Here is a 22812-nt window from a genome sequence, read left to right as displayed (position 1 = left end):
CCAAAAGTGGTCACTAGTGTAGAAGCGATCTATCCGCGATAGATTCACTCCTCCCACTCTACGGTCCGAACGAGAGAAGGCCAGGCTGTCTGGGTGCCTCACAAAACTAGAATGCTACCACACATCCGAAACCCTCAGTCATACAAAACCTCTCCCAAGCTGCCAGCTCAACTCCATGCACAATAGCATGGCTACCACCAATCCTCTCAGAGGGGTCCTCCAATACACTCCCTATGCACCACTGCTCTGCCTGCGACAGAGACTCAACAATCTGTGACCAAGACTCTGCTTGGGCACTCGCCACATTGGACGCATAGATATTCAGGAAGCCCACAAGACAACCTTGAACCTGCATAGTGATTCACTGAGCCCTGCCTGGCACAATAATCTCTCTGCCCACAATGGCCTGCTGCAAAGAATCTACTATAGTCATACATACCCCACCCTGGATGCCTCCAGGTCCAAAAGCAGTTGACCAGAAAGTATCATATCGTCCACGCAAAAGCTGACCATAATGTCTAATGCGGCTCTCACATAGATGATGCTCCTGTAGCATAAGAAGGTCAATCTCTCCTCCCACAAGGCATCGCTGAAGCTCCTGACGCAGTTGGCCCCTCTGACGCTGAAACTGGGGCCCACCTACTCCTTGCACGTTCCATGAGACGATCCTCATGGGGAGCGAGAGAGAACAGATGCTGCCGCAGCAGCTAAACTTGCTATCTTCGAGGCTGGCTTGGATGGGGAGTAATCCGCATCCAAGCGTCCTCTAGATAGGCGTGGCTGCAAAGAGTGCCTGGCCCAAGCCCAAGTAGACGGAGCCGTGCGTAAAGCAACCTCCTCTGTCCAGGAGTCCTCATGAATGTGTACATAGCATGGCGGGCACTGCGTATCAGCAAAGAAGTGAATCAGAATGTGTCTACATCCTGTTGCATCTGGAGGTGTCACAGCAAACTTGGCCAATGGCCAAAGAGTCTGAAGCATGTTTGTAACTCCTAGGTCTCCCATGTGATGAGAGAACTCTAGGGCCTGTGTCTGTAGCCAGTCCAACACTGAGTCGAAAGTCCACTCAGTCTGGTCCCTGCCGCAAAGGGGAAAAGAGAAGCCAACTGTTGAGTCCAAGGCCTCTATCCCCCTAGCTGCAAGGAACAAAACATGAATTCTGAAGCAAGCTGCCTCAAGGTCTGGCGAGGAGTCGTCGAGAAAGCGTGTAAAGTCGTAGGCAAAAAAGTCTCATCGGCGCCGAATGTCGAAGATCGTCAGACCACGAGGGACTGCTGCAAAGAGAGACGTCTGAACCAGAGAGGGGGTCGCAAGAAAGGCTGTCCCTCTCTCGCCAAGCGACTCGTGGCAAAGGCGCCGCTAAGAGATCTCCTAGCAGCCGAGGATGGCCCTGCCCCCTGGGTTGACTGTGGGACTTGAGCGGGAGAGGGGAGTGTAGGAGGAGGGGGGGGGGGGGGGGGGGGGGGGGGGGGGGGGGGGGGGGGGGGGGGGGGGGGGGGGGGGGGGGGGGGGGGGGGGGGGGGGGGGGGGGGGGGGGGGGGGGGGGGGGCGGGGGGGGGCTGAAGAGGAGGAAGGGAACCCCGTGGGAACCCACTGTTGCTGGGCAGGCGCCTGAGGACCACTCTGAGTGCTAGGCTGTCGTTGTGGCCGCTACCGTCGTCGACCACGAACCTGCTACCATCCCTCCTTCGTTGGAGCCCTAGGCTCGGAGGGTGGCTCTACCTGTGTGCTCTGTGCCTCTTCTTGCTGCTTTTGGCCAGCACTTGCAGGCTGGGGCTGGGCCTGTGGTGTAGGTCGGGGCCTCCTCCGTGGACAGGCCTTTGCAAGATGGCCCATCTGTCGACAAATGAAGCACTGATTTGGGAGGCCCGAATACTCCACGCTCTGTCTAAACCAATCCCCACTCACCCGAGGAAGTAGAATGACCTTCGGGAGAGTGTGGGTGTCCCTAACCAGAACGCGAACTGAGGGAATGCCGGCTGCCTTGGGAACTACTGAGGCTGCTGTGCAAGGTGTCTCCATGACAGTCCCAATTGCTTAGCCTATCCTGGACAAAAGTGGTAGGTACTCCCTCCGCAAACCAGGAAAGTAGACGGAGATGGGAAGGTCTACCTCCTCTACCAGAACATCTGAAGCAGGGTCAAAACCATGTCTCCACTGTCAAAAGTGGGCTCGAACTACTCAGATGGTCAAGGGGATCATGGCGATGACCTTGGACGCCATCTCAGAGGTCTCAAACTCGATCTGATAGTAGCCTCATCCGAGGAACTGAACGTCCAAGATCTTGCCCACCTCTACAAGAAGGCGGGCTTGGAGAAGGTCACGCAGCTCTCCTCTACTGGGTCTGGTGCCGAGAATCTTGCAGATGACGGAAGTCGCCTGTAGACGATCCACCTCTGCGGCTAGGCTCGCTTGCTCTATCGGAGTGAGAGCAAGTCGAATGGTGGGCTCAACGGGGTCGGGCGAGGGGACTTCATCAGAGTTCCTCTGTGGCGGAGCTTGAGCCTCTATTTGTGTCTGTTGCTGTGTCGGAGAAGAAACGGATAGAATAATTTCTCAACAAAAAAGCCCCGACGAGCATTGTCCAGAAACCAGCATTGCTAGAGTCAATCGAAAGAAACCTTCGGCGCGAGAATGACAGAGAATGAAGAGAGCCGGGGGGGGGGGGCGGCGGCGTGCGGGGCGGGCTGGAAACGGCAATGGGTGTGGGCAGCGGGTTGGCAGTGGCACCGAATGGCGGGCAGCGAGCGGCAGCGGGCAGAGGGCTGAGGGGCGGACAAGGAGGGGTAGCGCAAGGCAAGGGGAAGGCGGGGTCAGTGCGCGCGCAACAATGATTGCTTGCAACGCAAGGTCCGGGGGGGCGGGGGGACTAGCGATGGCAGGAGGGGGGGAGGCCACAGGTGTTGGCGAGGGAGGGGGGGCAAGCGGCAGCAAGCAGCGAGCTCGCGATCTTAGCCTTGATTAACTAACGCTTTCTTGTTCAATAGAAGAGTGGACCACCATGTTTGAGCATTTCCCTTGAAGTAAGAGGTAGCCCTCCGAATCTTGGAGTGCTCTAAGTAATGTCCTCCAGAAAAAGCTTTATCAAACTGCTGTATGAAGGCCAAAGCCCTCGAAGCATCTCGGAATCCAGAAAAAGTGTCAAATTTAATTGACTGTCAACCTTCTAAACTCTCGAACTTTCTTGCTTTTCTCCTCCAGAAAGTCATACTGGTTGGCTTTATAGAAATTATTCTTCTTTGCATAAAATTTGTGATCATCAAAGTCCGAACTATCTGAAGACGAGTCCTCTGTAGAAGTGTCAGAAATTGGCCTTTTTCTTGCCCTTTCTGAAGCTTTGCTTTTTGCTTCGCTTTTTCCCTTTCCCGTCTTCTTCTCTCGAGTCAGAAGAGCTAGAAGAACTGTCAGAAGAAGAAGAAGAAGAAGGAGAAGAAGAACTGGATACTCCTTCAAATCTGACATGCTTCTCCTACTTTCTTGCTGAGGCAAAAGTAGATTGACGACCCAAATTTCCCGGGAAGTCGGTTCCTTTCTTCTGCTTTTTGTTGTGCCTTTTGGCTTTGTTGGTTGCGTCAAAAAGTTGGGTAATCCGTGTATCAACCACCTCTTCCAATTCTTGCTCTGTAAACATCCTTGGAGTAGGAGGTTTCTTGAGTGCCGGTTTGAGGGGTGGTTCTGTGGCCTTACGCCACTGAGAGTGCACTTCGTCGGAGTCAAAAATTTGGCAAATTTCGGGTCCCTCGCAAGATTGATCATCATCTTTGTCGCATCGTCAACCAATTGTCGATGCTCCATCTCTTCAATCTCCGCCTGAGTAGGCCGAGGTGGGCCGTACTCCTCGTGAGAATCTTCTTCGTGATCTCTTGCCGCATCCCCAGATGTGGAGGAAGTCGACTCATCTCTGTTTGAATCCATAAGTGTCGCGAGAAAAAGGATCGGATTTCCCGGTAGAAGAGAAATCGGCCGCGCTCCGATACCACTGTAACAAACTTGGACACTCCAAGTCAAGATTCTAACGCGACACAACAAAGATTCACTTTAGAACAGTTCACAGTTCACAATTGATTCGACACGGCCCTGCGGAGTTACGTGCCTAGAGATATTGGCCCCAAAGACTGGCGCCCCTTTCGGTATTTCTTTTTGTATTAATCTGTGCTCAAAGTATAAGGGAGTGGGAGGGGTCTCACGCTCAGACTTTGCGTCCAGATGCTCTGCAGAGTGGGAGACCCAACCACTTATTTAAAGGTTTACAAGGGATGCTAAAAGCAGAGCTCCAAAAGCTGCCAAAATCAAAAGCTTCTTAAAAGTCAACTTAAAAATAAAGCAACTTTTCCCAAAAGCTTCTCTAAGCAATTGCGTAGGATTTTCTTGCTTTTTTTCCCACGCAAATCCAGTGCAAAAAGCGGCTTCCGTACGCAGCCACGTCAGGTTGAGGTTGAGGTTTACCTGGGGAAAAGTAGAAGCAAAGTGACTGGAGAGTGATTCCAGGGTGGGCTTTGACCTGCCTGGAAAGGTGCTCCAACTAGCCATAGAGAAGTGGACCCAATGGGCAACCTTTGGCAGTGTGGACCAAGGGTGAACGGTAACCATGTGGGCCATGGGCACACTAGCTATGTGGACCAGCCTACCTTAGCATCAACCTCTGGTAGCGGATGGAGATTCAACAAGCCACAAGTCATATTTGGAGGGAAGTATCTAGAGGTCTAGGGGTATGACCATCTATCAATACGTAGACATTTAGTCACTGAGTCGGGTAGCCTCACCCCAGTCTCTTGAGTCATTCAAGAGAGTCGGCACTCACTGCACTTAGCCATTGCATCTCAACCTCTGCACCCCCATTGTAGTTGTATTTGAGTCTTATGTCTGGAGGTGGGTTTGCTGCCCTCATCAGTTGTTGTCTTGGTCTTGTAGTCAGCTTGTGAGCAATGCAAATACAGAGTGTGTTCTTCCAGTTTCCAATGTTCTTTCCATCCAATTAAATTACTTGGTCCGAATTGAAATCCAAGTAGTCCATTTGCATGTGATGTGTATATGTGTGTGAGAGTACACATGGCTACATTGTTCTACATGCACTCTCGGGTACTGATGCCACTTAAAGAAGTCGTAGTATATAGTCTATACTATGCATAATAGAGCTGATGATTATATTGTCTTATGAATACCTTGTTGCACTTTCCTTTAGAGGCAAATCTTTATAAATATGTGTCAAAATAAATAAATATATGTATGTATGTATATTTTATTTGTTTGTATGTATGCATGTATCTGTGAGTATATTAATGTATGTATATGTGTGCATGTGGATGCTTGTGTGTGTTTATGAAATCCCAAGAATGTAGACTTTATATACAGAGATTTTTATTTTTCATGTAGGTTGCATGTTTTATAGGTTTCACCGAAATTTTTTGTAAGTTTCACGGCTTCAAGGTTTTGTACCCATGAAACGGGTTTGTATGTTACACTGGATTCAGCTTAGTACTTCTAGAGCTAGTTGCATGGTTAGACAGCGAGACCTATTCATATAGAAAGATGGCTAGTTTACTGATTTATGTAGCATAGATGGCTAGTTTACTGATTGATGCATTTTTTATGTCACCTCCTGACTAGCATTCAGACTGGAATTCAGCAGCTATCAAGATTCTTGGTGGCATCTTTGCAGATGTTTGATTGCTTGAGGAGAGAGTGGGACTGTCTAATAACTCTATGTTCAAGAGTAGAAACTCATTGTAGAATGACACAATTTACTTGTCTTATTGAGATAAGGAGCCGTTTTTCTAGATGGGAGGAAGATGTCTTTAACATACCATTCCTACTTTTTCCATCAATGCTACCTCTTTGCATGCTTTTTGACTACAGTCAGCTATGTTTCTTCTTGGAAAAAAAAATGTTAGCTACTTGCTCCTTTGAGAAGTTTTTTTATTTTTGAAATCGACTGACAAGGAATCATCAATGGCAGGCCTTTGATCTGGAAGGAGATGATGCTTTGCGAATGGCTGAGATTGACGAAAAACTCGAGCAGTTTATAGAGATACATAGTCAGTGTGGATCTCCATCACTAATTTCAGGTAAACTAGTTTATCTGGCCTGTAAAAGCTCTTTTTGTTTTATGAAGAATAAAAAGGAGGACTTGCAGCTATCTAAATGCACATTCCTAGCCGTTTGTTGAAGAGCATAGCTGCCCTCTGGATGCTGCTAATTGCATATAGCTGCCTACTATATGATATGAGTTCTACAGTTCCATTCAGTTCTATGGGTGTCTAATGGGCTAGTCCACTTAGGCAGTGGGCACTCTTATGTGAGAGTGGGAATTGGTGAGGTTTTCACTCTTACTCATGAGTCCATGGCTTCTCCCTACACCATGTATCCGGATACCCACGTATTCAACCAGATATTACCTACTAGATCACTAGTATATCTGGGGTCTACCTCGCCACTTTTATACCCAGTCAGACTCGAATCTTTACTGAGGCACGGTTCAAACTGCCCGCTCAAGCAGCTGAGACAGGGTGAATTGCTTTCAGGCAAACGCCTGCTGGTTGGCAAAATGATGGTGCTTTTCCGGACCCACCATTCCAATGGGCCGCATTACCCCCTTGGACGAAGGTGGTATTGAACTTGCTGAATGGTGGGAGGGCAAACTGTGGATTCAAGCTCGGGCCCGCAGCTGGAGAGACGTTTGATTCCAACAGCCTGGTCAAGCCCATTGGATGGCTAGAGTGGTGGAAACTTTTTCCTCCAGAGATGAATGCGCAGTCTGAACTTGAAGGTGGATGATACTGTTTTTTTGAGTGGGCCTTCTTCGGCAGTCTGAACGAGGCCTGAGTCTGGTTCAAAGTCTTGCACGTAGTCTAGCACTACACTTGTCACTTTCTCCATGCACAGGAGTCTGGTTCAAAGTCTTGCACGTAGTCTAGCACTACACTTGTCACTTTCTCCATGCACAGGTAAGGGTCAACAGTCCTTCATGTATCGAAGTCCTTGGTCCTTGTTCTACACATGTATTGTACTGTCTGCTGTGGCTGTTATACGTTTGGTTCATGTTATTGCCTTATGAATGAGACTTCTTGCATATCTCAGAGAGCTCTTAAGAATTCTTGCATAAAGGACACCCACTGCAGCGAGAGTTCTCAAGAACTTCCAAGGATCTCTGTTGCATTTCCATACATAACCTGTCACCCTCCTCCTTTGTTGACGTTATGTGTCATGAAGAAAAAGGTCCCTGTCTTCTCCCCTTCTCTTATCTCCTTAGCCAATTCTAAATTTTTGAAGGGTCAGTGGTCGAGTTTTTAAATCGGTCTTTGGAAATATTCTGATGATCTTCAATTTATCTTTCTAAGATTTTGCAATTGCATGTTTTACATTTGAATAATTGAAGTTATGCTTTGCATCTCTTTATGTTGTAAGAGCCTTCGTTGCTTAATATCAGTGACATGGTCAATACCAAAGCTACAAAGCGTGTGTAGTCAGAACAGCAATGGGGAGATGAAAACTCCGTCTCTAGAAGGTAACGCATCTAGACAAGGTGAGCCAGAATCAGGACCACAATCTTTTGCCTCCTCTGTAGAAGATTACCTAGCAGAAAAGAAAGAAAGCAGAAAGCATCAAGAGAAAGTTGAGGTAGTTTTCTACTATCCGTTTCAATGTTAAAGATTTTTGATTATCAGGTTGAACCATTGTATACTAGCTTAAGTTCAAGATAATATTACATCCCCCCCCCCCCCCCCCCCCCCCCCCCCCCCCCCCCCCTCTCTCTCTCTCTCTCTCTCTCTCTCTCTCTCTGGCAGTGCTATTTAGAGAGGATTTGCAGCCATTGATACATATAGCCCGTAGGGATGAGCAGGCTAGGTACATGTGGGTGAGATTGAAAGCAGAGACAGGCAGATATCTCTACATTGCTATTTGCTACTTTCCCCCGAGTACATCAATCTATGCGTCACCCAGAGGACGGTCCCCTTTTTCGATTTTGGATGATGACATATGGGAGTTCTCTAGAGATGGTGACATTATCATTCTAGGGGACTTCAATGCTAGGACCGCCCATCACCAGACAGTGTTTTATGATACTTGAGAGGAGATGCTGAGAGAGCTAGATGTTGTAAAGACGGGCCTGTCCAGACTATCACACGATGTGGAATATACTGAGTGTGGGCGACACCTGATAGACATGGGCACCGCACATGGATTGGCCATCTTGAATGGCCTACAAAGATTTCCTGCTGCGGGAGGTTTTACATGCTTCCCACATAGACATGGAGCCAACACAGTGGACTATGTCATGGCACAACCAAATCTCATCTCTAGTATCCAGGATCTCACAGTTGGGCCCAGACCGGTCGGGGTGGCAGTGGATCATGCTCTTGTGTCGATGACCATCTCCTTCCAGTCGAGTGTAGCACACAGGCCACGGGTAGCAGCCCCTACTCGCTACACCTTCACACGGGAGACGGATTTTGTATACATAGACGGGATCTACAGACGCCTATGCACTGAGGAACCGGGGCGATCTCTGGAGGAGCTAACTACTATATTGACACAGACATTACATGATGCAGCAACAGAGGCATACCCACACACCCAGCCTGAGTAGAGACGCTGATTAGGGAGCATGCCTCAGAACAGCTGGTTCGATGAGGAGTGCCGCCAGACTAGAGCTAGACTTCATAGGGAGGTGCTTTTGGGGGGCGTCACTCACAGACAGTCACAGATTGACTTCCGACGCCTGGTGCGGCGAAAGAAGATGGCTTTTTTGGCTCGACTCGAGCAGGATCTATACCAGCTATTCTTGAGTAAGGACTCGCGTGAGGCGTGTCGGCTCTTTCATGAGCAGTCCCCCCCCCCCCCCCCGTTGTTACCTCCACAGAGACCTGGGGTCAGTACGCATCATCTTTGTACACAGTACCTGGACAGCTGCCCCTCCCCAACCCCCCTGGTCCATGCCCACTCGCATGTGCTTTTTTCACCGTTGAGATGGTGAAGAAATCCATTGACAGGATGAGGACTGGGAGAGCATATGATCATGATGGCTTAGTCGCTGAGCATTTCATGCATGCCAAAGACCTACTAGCAGAGCTTCTAGCAGTTATGCTCAACCGTGCCATGTGTGAAGGCCTACTGGACACTTGGAGCCTATCTACGATTGTACCTATCTTCAAGTCAGGAGACCCCATGGAGCCTGGGAATTATCGCACTATCATGATTGGACACTAGCACGGTTGTATGCATCCATTCTTGAGCAACATTTGAGTAGATGGGCAGAGAGGGAATGAATGCGTGGAGCTGGGCAGGCAGGGTTCAGGAGAGGCTTCTCTACTCTTGACCATATCTTGACACTCGGGGCCATTATCGAGGAGGGCAGATCTCATGGGAGACGGATCTATTGTAGCTTTGTGGACTTCCGCAAAGCTTTTGACATAGTACCAAGAGCTAGATTGATGCTCAGATTACAGGAGATGGGAGTACCCACAGAGCTCATTTGGGGGATCATGGCACTGTACAGATCAGTAGTAGGGCATGTACGCACCCTTGAGGGACTTTCTACACCGGTTCACTCCACTATTGGGGTGAAGCAAGGCTGCCCTCTCTCTCCTACTCTTTTCGGTATGTATGTGGATGAGGTTTCTGACTGCATTGAGAGCGATGGTGATAGAGGTGCACAGTTGGCAGGGACATGGATTCCACTTTTGTTATATGCTGATGATATTGTGTCGATCTCCGAATCTCCAGAGGGAATGCAACGTCAATTGGATGCTTTGCATAGGTTTGCCCACGAAAGTGGTTTGTCTGTCAACCTTGGTAAAACTAAGGTTATGGTGCTTAATACCACCCCACAGTGGATCAGGAGGTCAACACCTACATTCACATACGGCCAGGAGACCGTGGAGTACACAGATGCTTACACTTACCTCGGAGTGGTTTTCAGCGGACCTGCATTCTCACTTAGAAGAGCAGCAGAGACCAGACTGACTAGAGCCCATGCAGCATTGGGTAGATTAGAGAGGATGTGTTCGCAGATTCAGTTTCAGGAGCCCCGGACGAAGCTCTGGCTCTTCGACACTTTGGTGGCTTCTGCATTGCTCTATGGAGCTGAGATATGGGGACCTTCATTGGATCACCACGGGAGGCCGGGTCGCACTGATGGATGGGGGAACATGGAGAAACCTCTCGTCTCTATGATCTCGCGGCTCATTAGAGCCAAGGCATCAATACCACGGGCCATTATCCGAGCAGAGCTAGCGGCCCCCCCACTAGTGGTTGAGGCGCTCACCAGATCAGTCTCCTTCATAAACCGCACATGGGAACTTCCTAGAGACAGATATGCTCGCATTGCACTTGAGTCCTCTGGACAGTTAGCCATGCAAGTAGATACAGCATGCTGGTATGGGGAGATGGCATCATGGTTTTAGGCGCATGGGTTCAGCATAGACAGGCTGCCACCATTCCAGTACTCATTGGATGCACCATCTCTCACTCTTACACAGTCAGAGATCACCAAGCTCATCCGCCAGGACCTGACCCAGCTAGACACCAGGAGGACATGGATACAGCCAGCATAGGAATTGGGCACGAAGATGGCTTTCTACAGAGACCATCTTCTCCAGCTTACGAAGGATGGTTTTGTGACGAGACCCAAATACATGGACACCCACTTGTCTCATGGGATATGATGTGCTATTGGCCAGTTACGCACATCTTCTCACCAACTACGGATTGAGACTGGGAGATGCAACGGAGTACCAACAGAGGCCAAGACATGCCCCTTGTGTGACATGGAGCCTGAGACAGGGTTGCACTACACATGCCGCTGCCCCGTCTACTACGAGATACGAGGCCGCTTCCATTGCCTGTTCAGAGAGGGTTTTGGACCACTCTCAAGAGTCATGGGATACGAGGATCAGAGATGCCTGGGTTTGTTCTTGCTCGAGCTGCACAGACACAGAGATAGCCTTATGAGTGGTGAGGCTAGCCAGTCTCAAAGACAGATCACAGACTTCTTCAGAGCAGACACGGGACAGCCGCCACAGGAGCCACTCCCACAACAGAGCTCCCTCTCGTCTCACACCAGAGGCACACTGATCGACCGAGCGACTGAGCTGGGGAAATCCACGCGCCCACGACTGCGGAGGACCACACAGCATCGACGGAGGCTACGTGAGAAGATTCGGAGCACTTTGGCCAGGCATGCACGACGCTCGGTCAAACTACTAACCATGGAGGAGATTGATGAGATCCGCCAACGACCAATGCTAGATCTCCTGTGATTCAGCTATCCCAACAAACCGCCCATTTTGCTTTTGCTTAGTTCACATCGACCAGTCTAGGACCCCATAGTATATATCTTTGTTTTGTATTGTTGTTATTTTGTTACTCTGACTTTGTATCAGATCCACCACATTGTAACTTTCTGGTCTCATAGGTCACTTTGGCCTTTTGAAGACGTTAATATAACATTTCATTTCTCTCTCTCTCTAGCAGTTTAGGATTCTATAGTACCTCTTTTTTCAGTACCTTTTTTATTTTTGGTACTCAAACATTGTATCAGATTCATCGCCTTGTAACTTTTTGGTCTCATAGGTCATTTTGGCCTTTGGAAGGCGTTAGTATAAAATTTCATTTCATGTCTGTCTCTCTCTCTCTCTCTCTCTCTCTCTCTCTCTCTCTCTCTCTCTCTCTCTCTCTCTCTCTCCCCTGTCATTTTATTTTGTCATTTTTTGTTACTCTGACTTTGTATCAGATCCTCCACATTGTAACTTTCTGGTCTCATAGGTCATTCTGGCCTTCTAAAGACGTTAATATAACATTTCATTTCATTTCATTTCTCTCTCTCTCTCTCTCTCTCTCTCTCTCTCTCTCTCTCTCTCTCTCTCTCTCTCTCTCTCTCTCTCTCTCTCTCTCTCTCTCTGTGTGTGTGTGTGTGTGTGTGTGTGTGTGTGCAGCCCCGCCCCCCTCGCGCTCTCTCTGTGCAGCCCCCCCCTCGCGCTTCCCCTGCAACCCCGCTCCCCTTGTGCTCCCTCTGTAGCCCCCCCCCCCCCCCGGCGCCCCGTGCAGCCCCGCCCCCCTCGTGCTCCCTTTGCACCCCCACCCCTTCGCGCTCCCTGTCCAGTCCCAGCTCCTCGTGCCCCCAACGCCCCCCTGCAGCCCCGCCCCCCTCGCGCTCCCTTTGCACCCCCTCCCCTTCGCGCTCTCTCTGCAGTCCCACCCCCTTGCGCCCCCGCCACCCCCCCCTCCCCCCCCGCGTAGAGAGAGAGAAAGAGAAAACGTAGAGAGAGAAAGCGTAGAAAGAGAAAGCCTGCACGCGCAGAGATTTAAAAAAAAAAAAAAGCTAAGAGTATGGTGAGTAGTGCTGCATAGCAAACAATGAAGAAGTGCACGCACTGTGATCCCTTGCTGCTCGTTGTCATGGCTTGATAGCCGATTTTCTCTCTTTTTTCTCTTCAAAATTCTCTTCCTCTCCCTCTCCTTTTGCGGCCTTCAAACATGAGGAAACAAAATGGCAAGGATGATCCTATGGAGGATGCCATTCAAAAATGCAAGGAAGAAATGAGCAAGCCCATCAACAAGATTAATCGCCACCTTCTAGGCACTATACAGGCACTCGACGAGCGCGTGACGGCCCAGGAAAGCACGATTCATACACTTGAGGATCGTGTGAAGGCCCGGGATGAGGAGATCGCACTACTCAAGAAAGAGCTTGCAGAGGTGCGATCGCAAAATGTCCTCGAAGAGGGAGAGCTTCAACCCTCAGTAGTTGAAGAGCTCAACACGATTAAAGAACAAGTGCGGGCCATCAAAGAAGGTGAGGAGCAACAAAAAGAAATGACGACCTCGGGGTAGATGTCATCACAAAGATCCAACAAAAAACAGACGAGACCGAGAAATGGATCGAGATTGTCAAGAAAGGAAAGGGCAAGGAAATAATCCCCACACCAACCATCATTAACTTGACACTAGAAGAGGAGCAAAGGAGACGTGTGTGGGCCTTACACGTAAGGATACGTGACCGTAGAGACCAAGATAATGTGGATGAAGAGGTGAAAGAACTCATGAAACTGGTGGGGCTTAATGAGCAGACGCATATGAGGGCTTGGAGAGTGGGCAATAAGAAAAGTGGGAGGAAAGTAGAAACCTCGAAGCAAAGGGCACTCATCCTCCGTTTCGCCTCCATGGAAGCGAAGGACTTCTTGAAGAAGAGACTGACTCTAAAGAAGACAGACATCTTTCTTGGAGATGACCTCACCCTCTCGCAGATTGCTCATATGCAAGAGGTAATGCCGGAAATTAGAGCGGCAAGGGAAAAAGGGAAGATTGCTTCTTACCGTGATGGAAGGGTGGTGATATTGGAGCGATGCTCCGCATGACGGTGCGAGACCTATGGGACCACACTAAGGTTGGCAGCCTGGAATTGTAATGGGTCACTTTGTCTTGATGTAGGTGCCTTTGAGAATAGTTTCATTGGGAGAGACATCATTTTCTATTCTGAGTCACATCAAGCCCCTGGGCAATCCATGCCATAGGTGAGCGGATATAGATGGGAGACAGCTTGCAGACAGGAGACCAGACCAGGAGTGGCAGTTTTATTCATGGAGGAGTTGCAGCCATTGATGTATATAGCGCGTAGGGATGAGCAGGCTAGGTACATGTGGGTGAGGCTAAGGGCAGTGATAGGCAGATACCTCTACATTGCTATTTGTTATTTTCCTCCTAGTACATCAGTATATGCATCACCTAGAGGACAGTCCCCCTTTGCTATTTTGGATAATGACATATGGGGGTTTTCCAGGGATGGTGACATTATCATACTAGGGGACTTTAATGCTAGGACTGCCCATCACCAGACAATATTCTATGATACTTCCGAGGAGATACTTAGGGAGCTGGACGTTACAGAGATGGGCCTATCGAGACTATCACAGGATGAGTACACTGAGTATGGCAAATACTTGATAGATATGGGAACTGCACATGGAATGGCCATTTTGAAAGGCCTACAAAGATTTTCTATAGCTCGAGGTTTTAAATGCTTTCCACATCGACATGGTGCTAGTACAGTGGATTATGTTATGGCCGAGCCAGGTCTCATTCCATTGTTTTAGGAGTTCATGGCGGACACTAGGCCAGTTGGAGTAGCAATTGATCATGCTATCTTGTCTTTCACTCTTACATTTCAGTTCAGCATAGCTTCATTAGGAGAGGTCCCTACACCCACTCGGTGTACCTTCGTGAGAGAGACGGATTCTGTGTATACGGATGAGATATACAGATAGCTATGCACTCAGGAGACGGGACGGCCACTAGATGAACCCACTCAGATATTGACAGAGAATCTCCATGATGCAGCATCAGAGGCATACCCCCACGGCCAGCCTATACGGAGACGATCTGGGAGCATGCCCCATAACAGTTGGTATGATGAGCGAGTGTAGAGAGACGAGGGTCAAATTATAGAGGGAAGTGCTCATGGGTATCACCACACATAGAAAATCACGGATTATCTTTCGCCGCCTAGTGCGATGAAAGAAAAGGGCTCATCTATCTCAGCTAGAGTGGGATCTGTATCAGCTATTTATGAGTTAAGACTCAGGCGAAGCATGGAGACTATTCCATGAGCATTCACCACCACCAGCCGTCACCTCCACAGAGACATGGGGGGAATATGCCACATCTCTCTACACAGCATCAGGGCAGCCACCTTTGCCGGACCCACTAGAGACATGCCCTGAGACATGTACTTTCTTTACTGCCAAGAGGGTAAGGAAAGCCATTGACCGGATGATGACAGGGAGAGCACATGATTATGATGGTCTGGTAGCAAAGCACTTCATCCATGCTAGAGATATGCTTGTTGCTATGATGTTAAATCGAGCCATGTATAAGGCTTTCCTGAGACTTGGAGTATGTCTGCGATTGTGCCTATTTTCAAGTCAGGAGATCCCATGATTCCCGGGAATTGTCGCACCATCATGGTTGGTCACACATTGGCTAGGTTGTATACATCCGTTCTTGAGCAAGAGTTGAGTAGATGGGCAGAGCGAGAGGGCATACGAGCACCAGGGCAGGCAGGATTCAGGAGAGGTTTCTCCACTCTTGACCAGGTTCTGACACTCAGAGCTATTATTGAGGAGGGTAGACACCATGGCAAGAGGATCTATTGTAGCTTTATGGATTTCCGCAAAGGTTTTGACACAGTGCCGAGAGCCAGACTTATACGTAGACTACAGGACATGGGTGTGCCTATAGAGCTGATATGGGGTATTTTGGCTTTATACAGGACAGTGATGGGGCGGGTACGCACTATTGAGGGAATGTCTGACATGGTCCACTCCACTATTGGAGTGAAGCAGGGATACCCCCTATCTCCGACTCTTTTTGGGATGTATGTGGATGAGTTTTCAGACTATGTAGAGCGTCAGGGATTTAGAGGGGCTCAACTAGCAGGGACATGGATTCCGTTGTTACTCTATGCTGATGATATTGTGTTAATTTCTGACTCTCTAGAGGGGATGCAACATCATTTAGATGCTTTGCACACATTTGCTCGTGAAAGTGGATTGTCTGTCAACCTTGGGAAAACCAAGGTTATGGTGTTCAACACCACATCAGAGTGGGTCAAGAGGTCAACACCCACATTTACGTATGACCAAGAGACTGTGGAGTACACAGATGCATATATCTATCTTGGGGTAGTCTTCAGTGGACGGGTGTTTTCATTGCGGAGAGCATCAAAGACTAGACTGATGAGAGCCTATGCAGCCTTGGGAGGACTAGAGAGGATGTGTTCGTAGGTTCAGTTTCAGGAACTGCGAACAAAGCTCTAGCTTTTTGACATTCTAGTGACTTCAGCTATGCTCTACGGAGTTCGGGTATGGGGACCCTTAGTAGACCATCATGGGAGATCTGGCAGCACAGATGGATGGAGATATATGGAGAGGCCTTTGGTCTCTATGATCGCTCGAATGATTTGGGCTAAGGTCTCAGTGCCGCATGAGTTTATCCGAGCCGAGCTAGCTGCCCCCCCCCTCCCCCGCCCCCCCCTTGACTAGATCAATATCCTTTATACACAGTTTATGGGACCTCCCCAGAGACAGATATGCTCGGCTTGCCCTGGAGTCATCTCGACAACTAGCGCTACAAGGCGATACAGCATGTTGGTCTGGACAGATGACAACGTGGTTTTAGTCACATGGTTTCAGCACGGATAGATTGCCTCCGTTTCAATACTCCCTGGATGCACCCTCCCTGTCTCTCACACGGACAGAGATCACCAGACTCATACGCCAGGGTCTGATTCAGCTAGATACCAGGAGCACATGGATACAGCCGACACAGGAGTTGGGCACGAAGATGGCCTTCTACAGAGAGCATCTTCTCCAACTCACGGAGGACGGTTTTGTGACTAGGCCTGCATACATGGATACACACTTTCTTAACTGTAGTATCTTTGTTCTAGTTCTCTCTTTTGTACCCAGACATGGTATTAGATTCACTATTTTGTAATAGATTGGTCTCATAAGTCATTTTGGCCTTTTGAAGATGTTAATATAGCATTTCATCTGTGTGTGTGTGTGTGTGTGTGTGTGTGTGTGTGTGTGTGTCTTTCTTTCATTGAGGAGAGCAGCAGAGGCTAGATTGATGAGAGCTTTTGCAGCCTGGGAGGATTGGAGAAGATGTGTTTGCAGGTTAAGTTTCAAGAACCTCAAACAAAGCTGTGCCTTTTTGATACTCTAGTGGCTTCAACTATGCTCTATGGGGTTCAGATTTGGGGGACCTCAGTGGACCACCAGGGCAGATCTGGTAGCACTGATGCATGCAGACGTATGCAAAGACCTCTAGTCTCTATGATCTCTCGGATGATTAGGGCTAATGCCTCAGTGCCACATGAGATTATTCGGGCTGAGCTAGCTGCCCCTCCTCTCGTAGTTAAGGCCCTTACTAAATCAGTTTCCTTCATGCATAATTTATGGGACCTTCCCAGAGACAGATATGCTCGGCTAGCCCTTGAGTCATCCCGACAGCTAGCGCTACAAGGGGACACAACATGTTGGTATGGGCAGAGGACATCATGGTTTCTGTCATATGGCTTCAACATGGATAGACTGCCTCCATTCCAGTACTCCTTGGATGCACCCTATCTTTCCCTCACACGGACAGAGACCACTAGACTTATACGTCAGGATTTGATTCAACTAGATACCAAAAGCACATGGATACAGCCGGTACAAGAGCTAGGCACGAAGATGGCTTTCTATAGAGAGCATCTCCTCCAACTAACAAAGGATGGATATGTGATCAGACCGGCCTATATGGACACTCATTTATCCTATGGGATACAATGTGCTATTGGCCAGATGCACACATTATCGCATCAGCTAGAGATCGACTGGCAGATTTAGGTGAGTACCAGCAGAAGCCAGGATATGCCAGTTGTGTCATAGAGCTAGAGACAGAGTTACATCACATTTGTCATTGTCTGGTATACTATGAGATACGAGTCCACTTTCACTGTCTATTCAGAGAGGGCTTTGGACCGTTGGCTAGAGTCATGAGATATGAGGATTAGAGATGCCTCAGGTTGTTTTTGCTAGAGCTGCGCAGACACAGGGAAAGTCTCTTGAGGAGACAAGGTAGTGGGAGACATTCACAGAGGGAGATCACTGACTTCTTTCGAGCAGAAACTCAGCAGCCGGATGAGCATGCTTCACAGCAAACTTCAGAGCCCACTTCTAACAGAGGTATATTAGTGGACAAAGCCACTGAGCTCGGGAGAGCTAGATGCCCACGTCTACGGGGGCGACCAGGACATCGACGGAGGCTCCACCAGACAATCAAGACTATTCTAGCACGACATGGGAAACACCCAATTCGACTATTTACAGAGGCGGACATCGACGAAGCTCTTCAACGCGACTGATACGATACTTTCTTGGACAACGCCCGATGCTGGGCATCCTTGGGCATGGATGATGATGATGATGATTTTTAGGCTGACGATTTTAGTCTTTCACTTTACTTCATTTTATTTTTGTACCCAGACATTGGATTAGATTCACAAGGATTGTATCAGTTTGGTCTCATAGGTCATTTTGGCCTTTTGAAGACGTTTAATATAACATTTCATTCATTTGATTTCTCTCTTTGTCTCTGTTAGGGTTCACGCTACTCTGTTTCGCCACGAGTGAATAGGTTATGCCTCTCTCTCTGTCTCTCTGCACTACACATGCCACTGGCCCGTCTACTACGAGATACGAGGCCGCTTCCATTGCTTGTTCAGAGAGGGCTTTGGACCTTTCGCTAGAGTCATGCGGTACGAGGATCAGAGATGCCTGGGTTTGTTTTTGCTCAAGCTGCGCAGACACAGAGAGAGCCTGATGAGAGGAGAGGCTAGCCAATCTCAGAGACAGATCACAGACTTCTTTAGAGCTGCCACTAGACACCCAGAGGAGTTACTACCACAGTAGAGCCCGTCGCTTTACACCAGAGGCATACTAATCGACCTAGTGACTGAGCTAGGGAGATCCAGACGCCCACGACTGCGGAGGACTACACAGCATCGACGGAGGTTGCATCAGAGGATTCGGATCACTTTGGCTCGACATGCACGACGCCCGGTCAGACTACTGACCATGGAGGAGATTGATGAGATCCGCCAGCGACCGATGCTGGATCTCCTGTGATTTACCCATCCCAGCTAGTTGTTTAGCTGCTTAGTCCACACCTAGCAGTTTAGGATTCCATAGTATTTTTATTTTATTTTATTTTGTCATTTTGTCATTCTGTCATTTTGTCATCTTGTTACTTTGACTTTGTATCAGATCCACCACATTGTAACTTTCTGGTCTCATAGGTCACTTTGGCCTTTTGAAGACGTTAATATAACATTTCATTTCATTTCATTTCTCTCTCTCTCTCTCTCTCTCTCTCTCTCTCTCTCTCTCTCTCTCTCTCTCTCTCTCTCTCTCTCTCTCTCTCTCTCTCAAGCAGGTCGGGAATAGGGTTTGCGTGCTGGTCATCATGCAGGTCGAGCAGCTCGCGAACAAGTGCAGTTGTTACGTGCAGGCTGAGTGCAGCTACGGACGTCAAGTTTGCAGCAAGGGTTAGTAACGTCGTTTCTCAAAGGGTTTTAATTTAACAAGCAGAGGGCTTCTTCTACAAGGAAGGGGGCTGCTTATTGAGGAAGCAAGGAGTCTCTCTCCATCTTGGCAGGTGGAGTCCAGGCATAGGTGGTGTCTTGACGCGAACCAGTACCACAGGGTCAGGCAACGCAAGCGTGTGAGGGAACAAGTTCTACAGGGCCATGCTGGTTGTGGGGAAAATGGACCAATCAGCCAACCTTGGGGACGATGATATTTATGAAACCCCGCCTAAATCGAAAGCGACATTTAGGCGGAGGTTTCGAGAGAGTGCACTATCGCTAGGTTCAATGAGAGCAGAGAAGCTGTCTAGAGTCAAAGATGACCTAATGCATGAGAAGGTATAGGTGATGTTTAAGGCGGCGCTGAGCCTTTTGAGGGTGACATTGAAAAAGAGATGTATGCAAATGCGGAGACTTACAAAAATGATGTGTATGTAGAGATGAGGAAAGAGTTGGACAAGGAGATGCTTAGTAAGCGTGACGAGATGTACACATCATTGAAGGCCGAAATTCAGACGAGAAATTCAGACGATTGTGAGGGCAGAAGAGAATGTAATGGAATGCGTGATGCAAAGAAGACTAGAGGATGCACTTGCTGCGTTTGAATCCTTGAAATAAAAAAATGGAAGAATGCATGAATGAAAGGATGCATTGATCGAAGCACTTAAGGGAGGCTTTGTAGCTTGCAAAAATACCCCCGCAAAGGAGGGAGAAAATCAACCCTTAATGATAAAGGAGCTCGAAAGCATTGAGGAGTAGGTGAAAACTTTCTGGGAAGAGGAAGAGCAGAAGGCACGAACAACCTCTTCATGGACGGAGCACCTATTCAAAACATAGGAGAAGGTTGATAAAGCTGAAAGTGGATGAGGGCGCAAAGAAAGGAAAGATAAGATGCCTGAAGCCAGAGCGACATCCACTATCATCAATATGACAATTGAGGAGGAGCAAAAGAGAGAGACTAGATCCCTTCATGTGCGTGTTACAGGTCTCAAAGACACTGGAAAAGTAGAAGAAGAAGTGCAAGAGCTCTTGAAGCGCATGGGTATTTCTGAACCAACACATACATGTGCTTGGAGAGTTGGCAAGAAGGGAAGTGATGAGAAAGGAAAGAGCACTCATTATACGTTTCCCTACGCTAGAAGCTAGGAAGGAATTCCTGAAGAAGAGACCAACACTTAAGCAAACTTGGATATTTTTGGGTGATGACCTCACTCTAACACATGTAGCACACATGCAAGAGCTAATGCCAGAGATCAAGGCGGGGAGGGAGAAAGGGAAAATTGCTTTCTATAGGGGAGGGAGAGTAGTGGTGTTGGAAAAGGATGACGGTGTGAGACCTATGGGACCAACAACATGGAATTGTAATGGATCAATGAAGTCGGATGTAGGTGCATTTGAGGATAGCTTTAATAGAGACATTTTTTTTACTAAAAAACGTATCAGACTCCTGGCGGCATATTACCTAGAGTGACAGGATACCATTGGGAGACTACCTGTAGGCAGGATGTGAGACATAGAGGACGGGGGTCAGGAGGTGTGGCAATCCTTTTCAGGGAAGAGCGTCAACCCCTCATTCGTATTGTTCGGAGAGATGAGCAGGCCATATATATGTGGTGAGAGTGAGAGTGGAGACAAGGAGGCTACTCTACATTACAATATGCTATTTTCCCCCTAGCACATCTCATTATGCATCGCCCAGGGCACAGTCACCCTACATGATATTGGATGAGGACATGGGAGATGGAGATGTCATTCTTTTGGGAGACTCTCAGACAACTTTCTACGATACCTCGGAGCAAATGTTGAGAGAATTTGATGCCAGTGTTTGCAGGATAAAGAGCACATTGGATATGGGGGATATTTGACAGATTTGGGGATTGCACATGGACTGGCCGTCTTGAATGGGCCTCCAGAGATTTCTAGCGTCGAGTTCACTTGTTTTCCTTAGACACGGGGCTAGCATAGTGGATTATTTTTTGGCTCAGCCTAGTTTTATACCCTCTATATGGGAATTTACAATCGGACCCAGACCTATCGGGGTAGCAGTAGATCATGCTCTCCTCACGTTTACCATCTCATGCCAGTTTAGACAACTTGACTTGGCACAGAGATCTACGCATACCCTATACACTTTTACTTCGGAGACTGATTCTGTCTACATAGATGGTATCTGTAGACGCTTATGCACAAAGCTTCCAGGGAGGTCCCCTAGGGGGGCTCACTTATATATTGACAGAGACACTACAGGATGTAGCAACAGAGGCATACCCACACATAAAGCTTGGGCAATGACGACGCTCTTGGAGCATACACCAAAATAGCTGGTATGATGAGGAGTGCAGAGAGACCAAAGCCTGACTTCAAAGGGAGGTACTTCTAGGAGTCACTACTCACAGGCAGTCACGGATTGCTTCTCGGCGTTTGGTACGATGGCAGAAGAGGGCGTTTCTAGCTCGACTAGAGCAAGATTTATATTAGTTGTTTTTGAGCCAAGATTCAAGCGAGACATGGCGACTCTTCCATGAGCACTCCCCCCCACCGGTCATCACTTCCATGGAGGTATGGGGTCAGTATGCATCATCTCTCTACACAGTCTCGGGGGAGCCACCTCTTCTAGATCCGCCAGAGCCATGCCCACACACATGTGCTCTCTTTACCGCCGAGATGGTAAAGAAAGCCATTGACCGGATGAAGACTAGGAGAGCGATGAGCATGATCATGATGGCCTGGTAGCAAAGCATTTTATACATGCCAGAGATTTGCTTGCAGAGCTTCTAGCAGTGATGTTCAACCGTAACATGTGCGAGGGCCTACCTGATACTTGGAGTTTGTCCACAATCGTACCTATCTTCGAGTTAGGGGACCCTATGGAGCCTGGGAACTACCGCACTATCATGATTGGACACACATTGGGTTTCTCTACTCTTGATCATATTTTGACACTCAGAACCATCATTGAGGAGGGACAATCAAGTGGGAGACGACTCTATTGTTGCTTTGTGGACTTCCGCAAAGCCTTCCATAGTGCCCAGAGCTAGATTGATGGGAGAGTGCAAGAGATGGGGGTACCCAAAGAGTTGATCTGGGGGATCATGGCTCTATACAAGTCAATAGTAGGGCATGTAGGCACTCTAGAGGGGATTTATGATTTATGATTTATGATTTGGTTCACTCCACTATTGGGGTGAAACAGGGTTGCCCGCTATCTCCTACACTATTTGGCATGTATGTGGATGAGGTTGCTGACTATATTGAGAGGGATGGTGATAGAGGAGCACAGTTGGCAAGGACATGGTTCCCTCTATTGTTATATGCTGATGATATTGTGTAACTTGGGGAAAACCAAGGTTATGGTGTTTCACATACCACAGTGGGTCAGGAGGTCAACACCCACTTTTACATATGGCCAAGAGACGGTGGAGTATACAGATCATATACCTATCTTGGGGTAGTCTTCAGTGGACTGGCGTTTTCAACAAGGAGAGGAGCAAAGACTAGATTGACGAGAGCTTATGCAGCCTTGGGAGGACTGGAGAAGATGTTTGCAGGTTCAGTTTCAAGAACCTCGAACAAAGCTGTGGCTTTTTGACACTCCAGTGGATTCAGCTATGCTCTATGGGGTTCAGATTTGGGGGACCCTCAGTGGACCACCAAGGCAGATCTGGCAGCACTGATGGTTGGAGATG

At 48.4% G+C, this 22812-nt stretch overlaps 1 protein-coding gene across 8 annotated transcripts in view; it reads left to right on the top strand.

The window, feature by feature from the left end:
- The window catches only part of LOC147444167 (uncharacterized), an 84287-nt gene that overhangs the window by 25874 nt on the left and 35601 nt on the right, over positions 1-22812 (top strand). For 4 of the 8 annotated variants that reach the window (XM_086526875.1, XM_086526874.1, XM_086526872.1 and 1 more), the window contains exons 6-7: positions 5957-6065; positions 7427-7617. In XM_086526875.1, the coding sequence (XP_086383001.1) occupies positions 5957-6065; positions 7427-7617 (300 nt within the window). The remainder of the gene's footprint in view (positions 1-5956; positions 6066-7426; positions 7618-22812) is intronic. The other 4 variants (XM_086526879.1, XM_086526878.1, XM_086526877.1 and 1 more) reach the window with 1 other exon arrangement.

The sequence above is a fragment of the Adiantum capillus-veneris genome, chromosome 13 (genome assembly GCF_014529385.1).
Source record: "Adiantum capillus-veneris isolate H3 chromosome 13, ASM1452938v2, whole genome shotgun sequence".
Classification (NCBI taxonomy): domain Eukaryota; kingdom Viridiplantae; phylum Streptophyta; class Polypodiopsida; order Polypodiales; family Pteridaceae; genus Adiantum; species Adiantum capillus-veneris.
The sequence above is the reverse complement of the archived record's forward strand: the minus strand, read 5'-3'. Positions and strand labels throughout refer to the sequence as shown.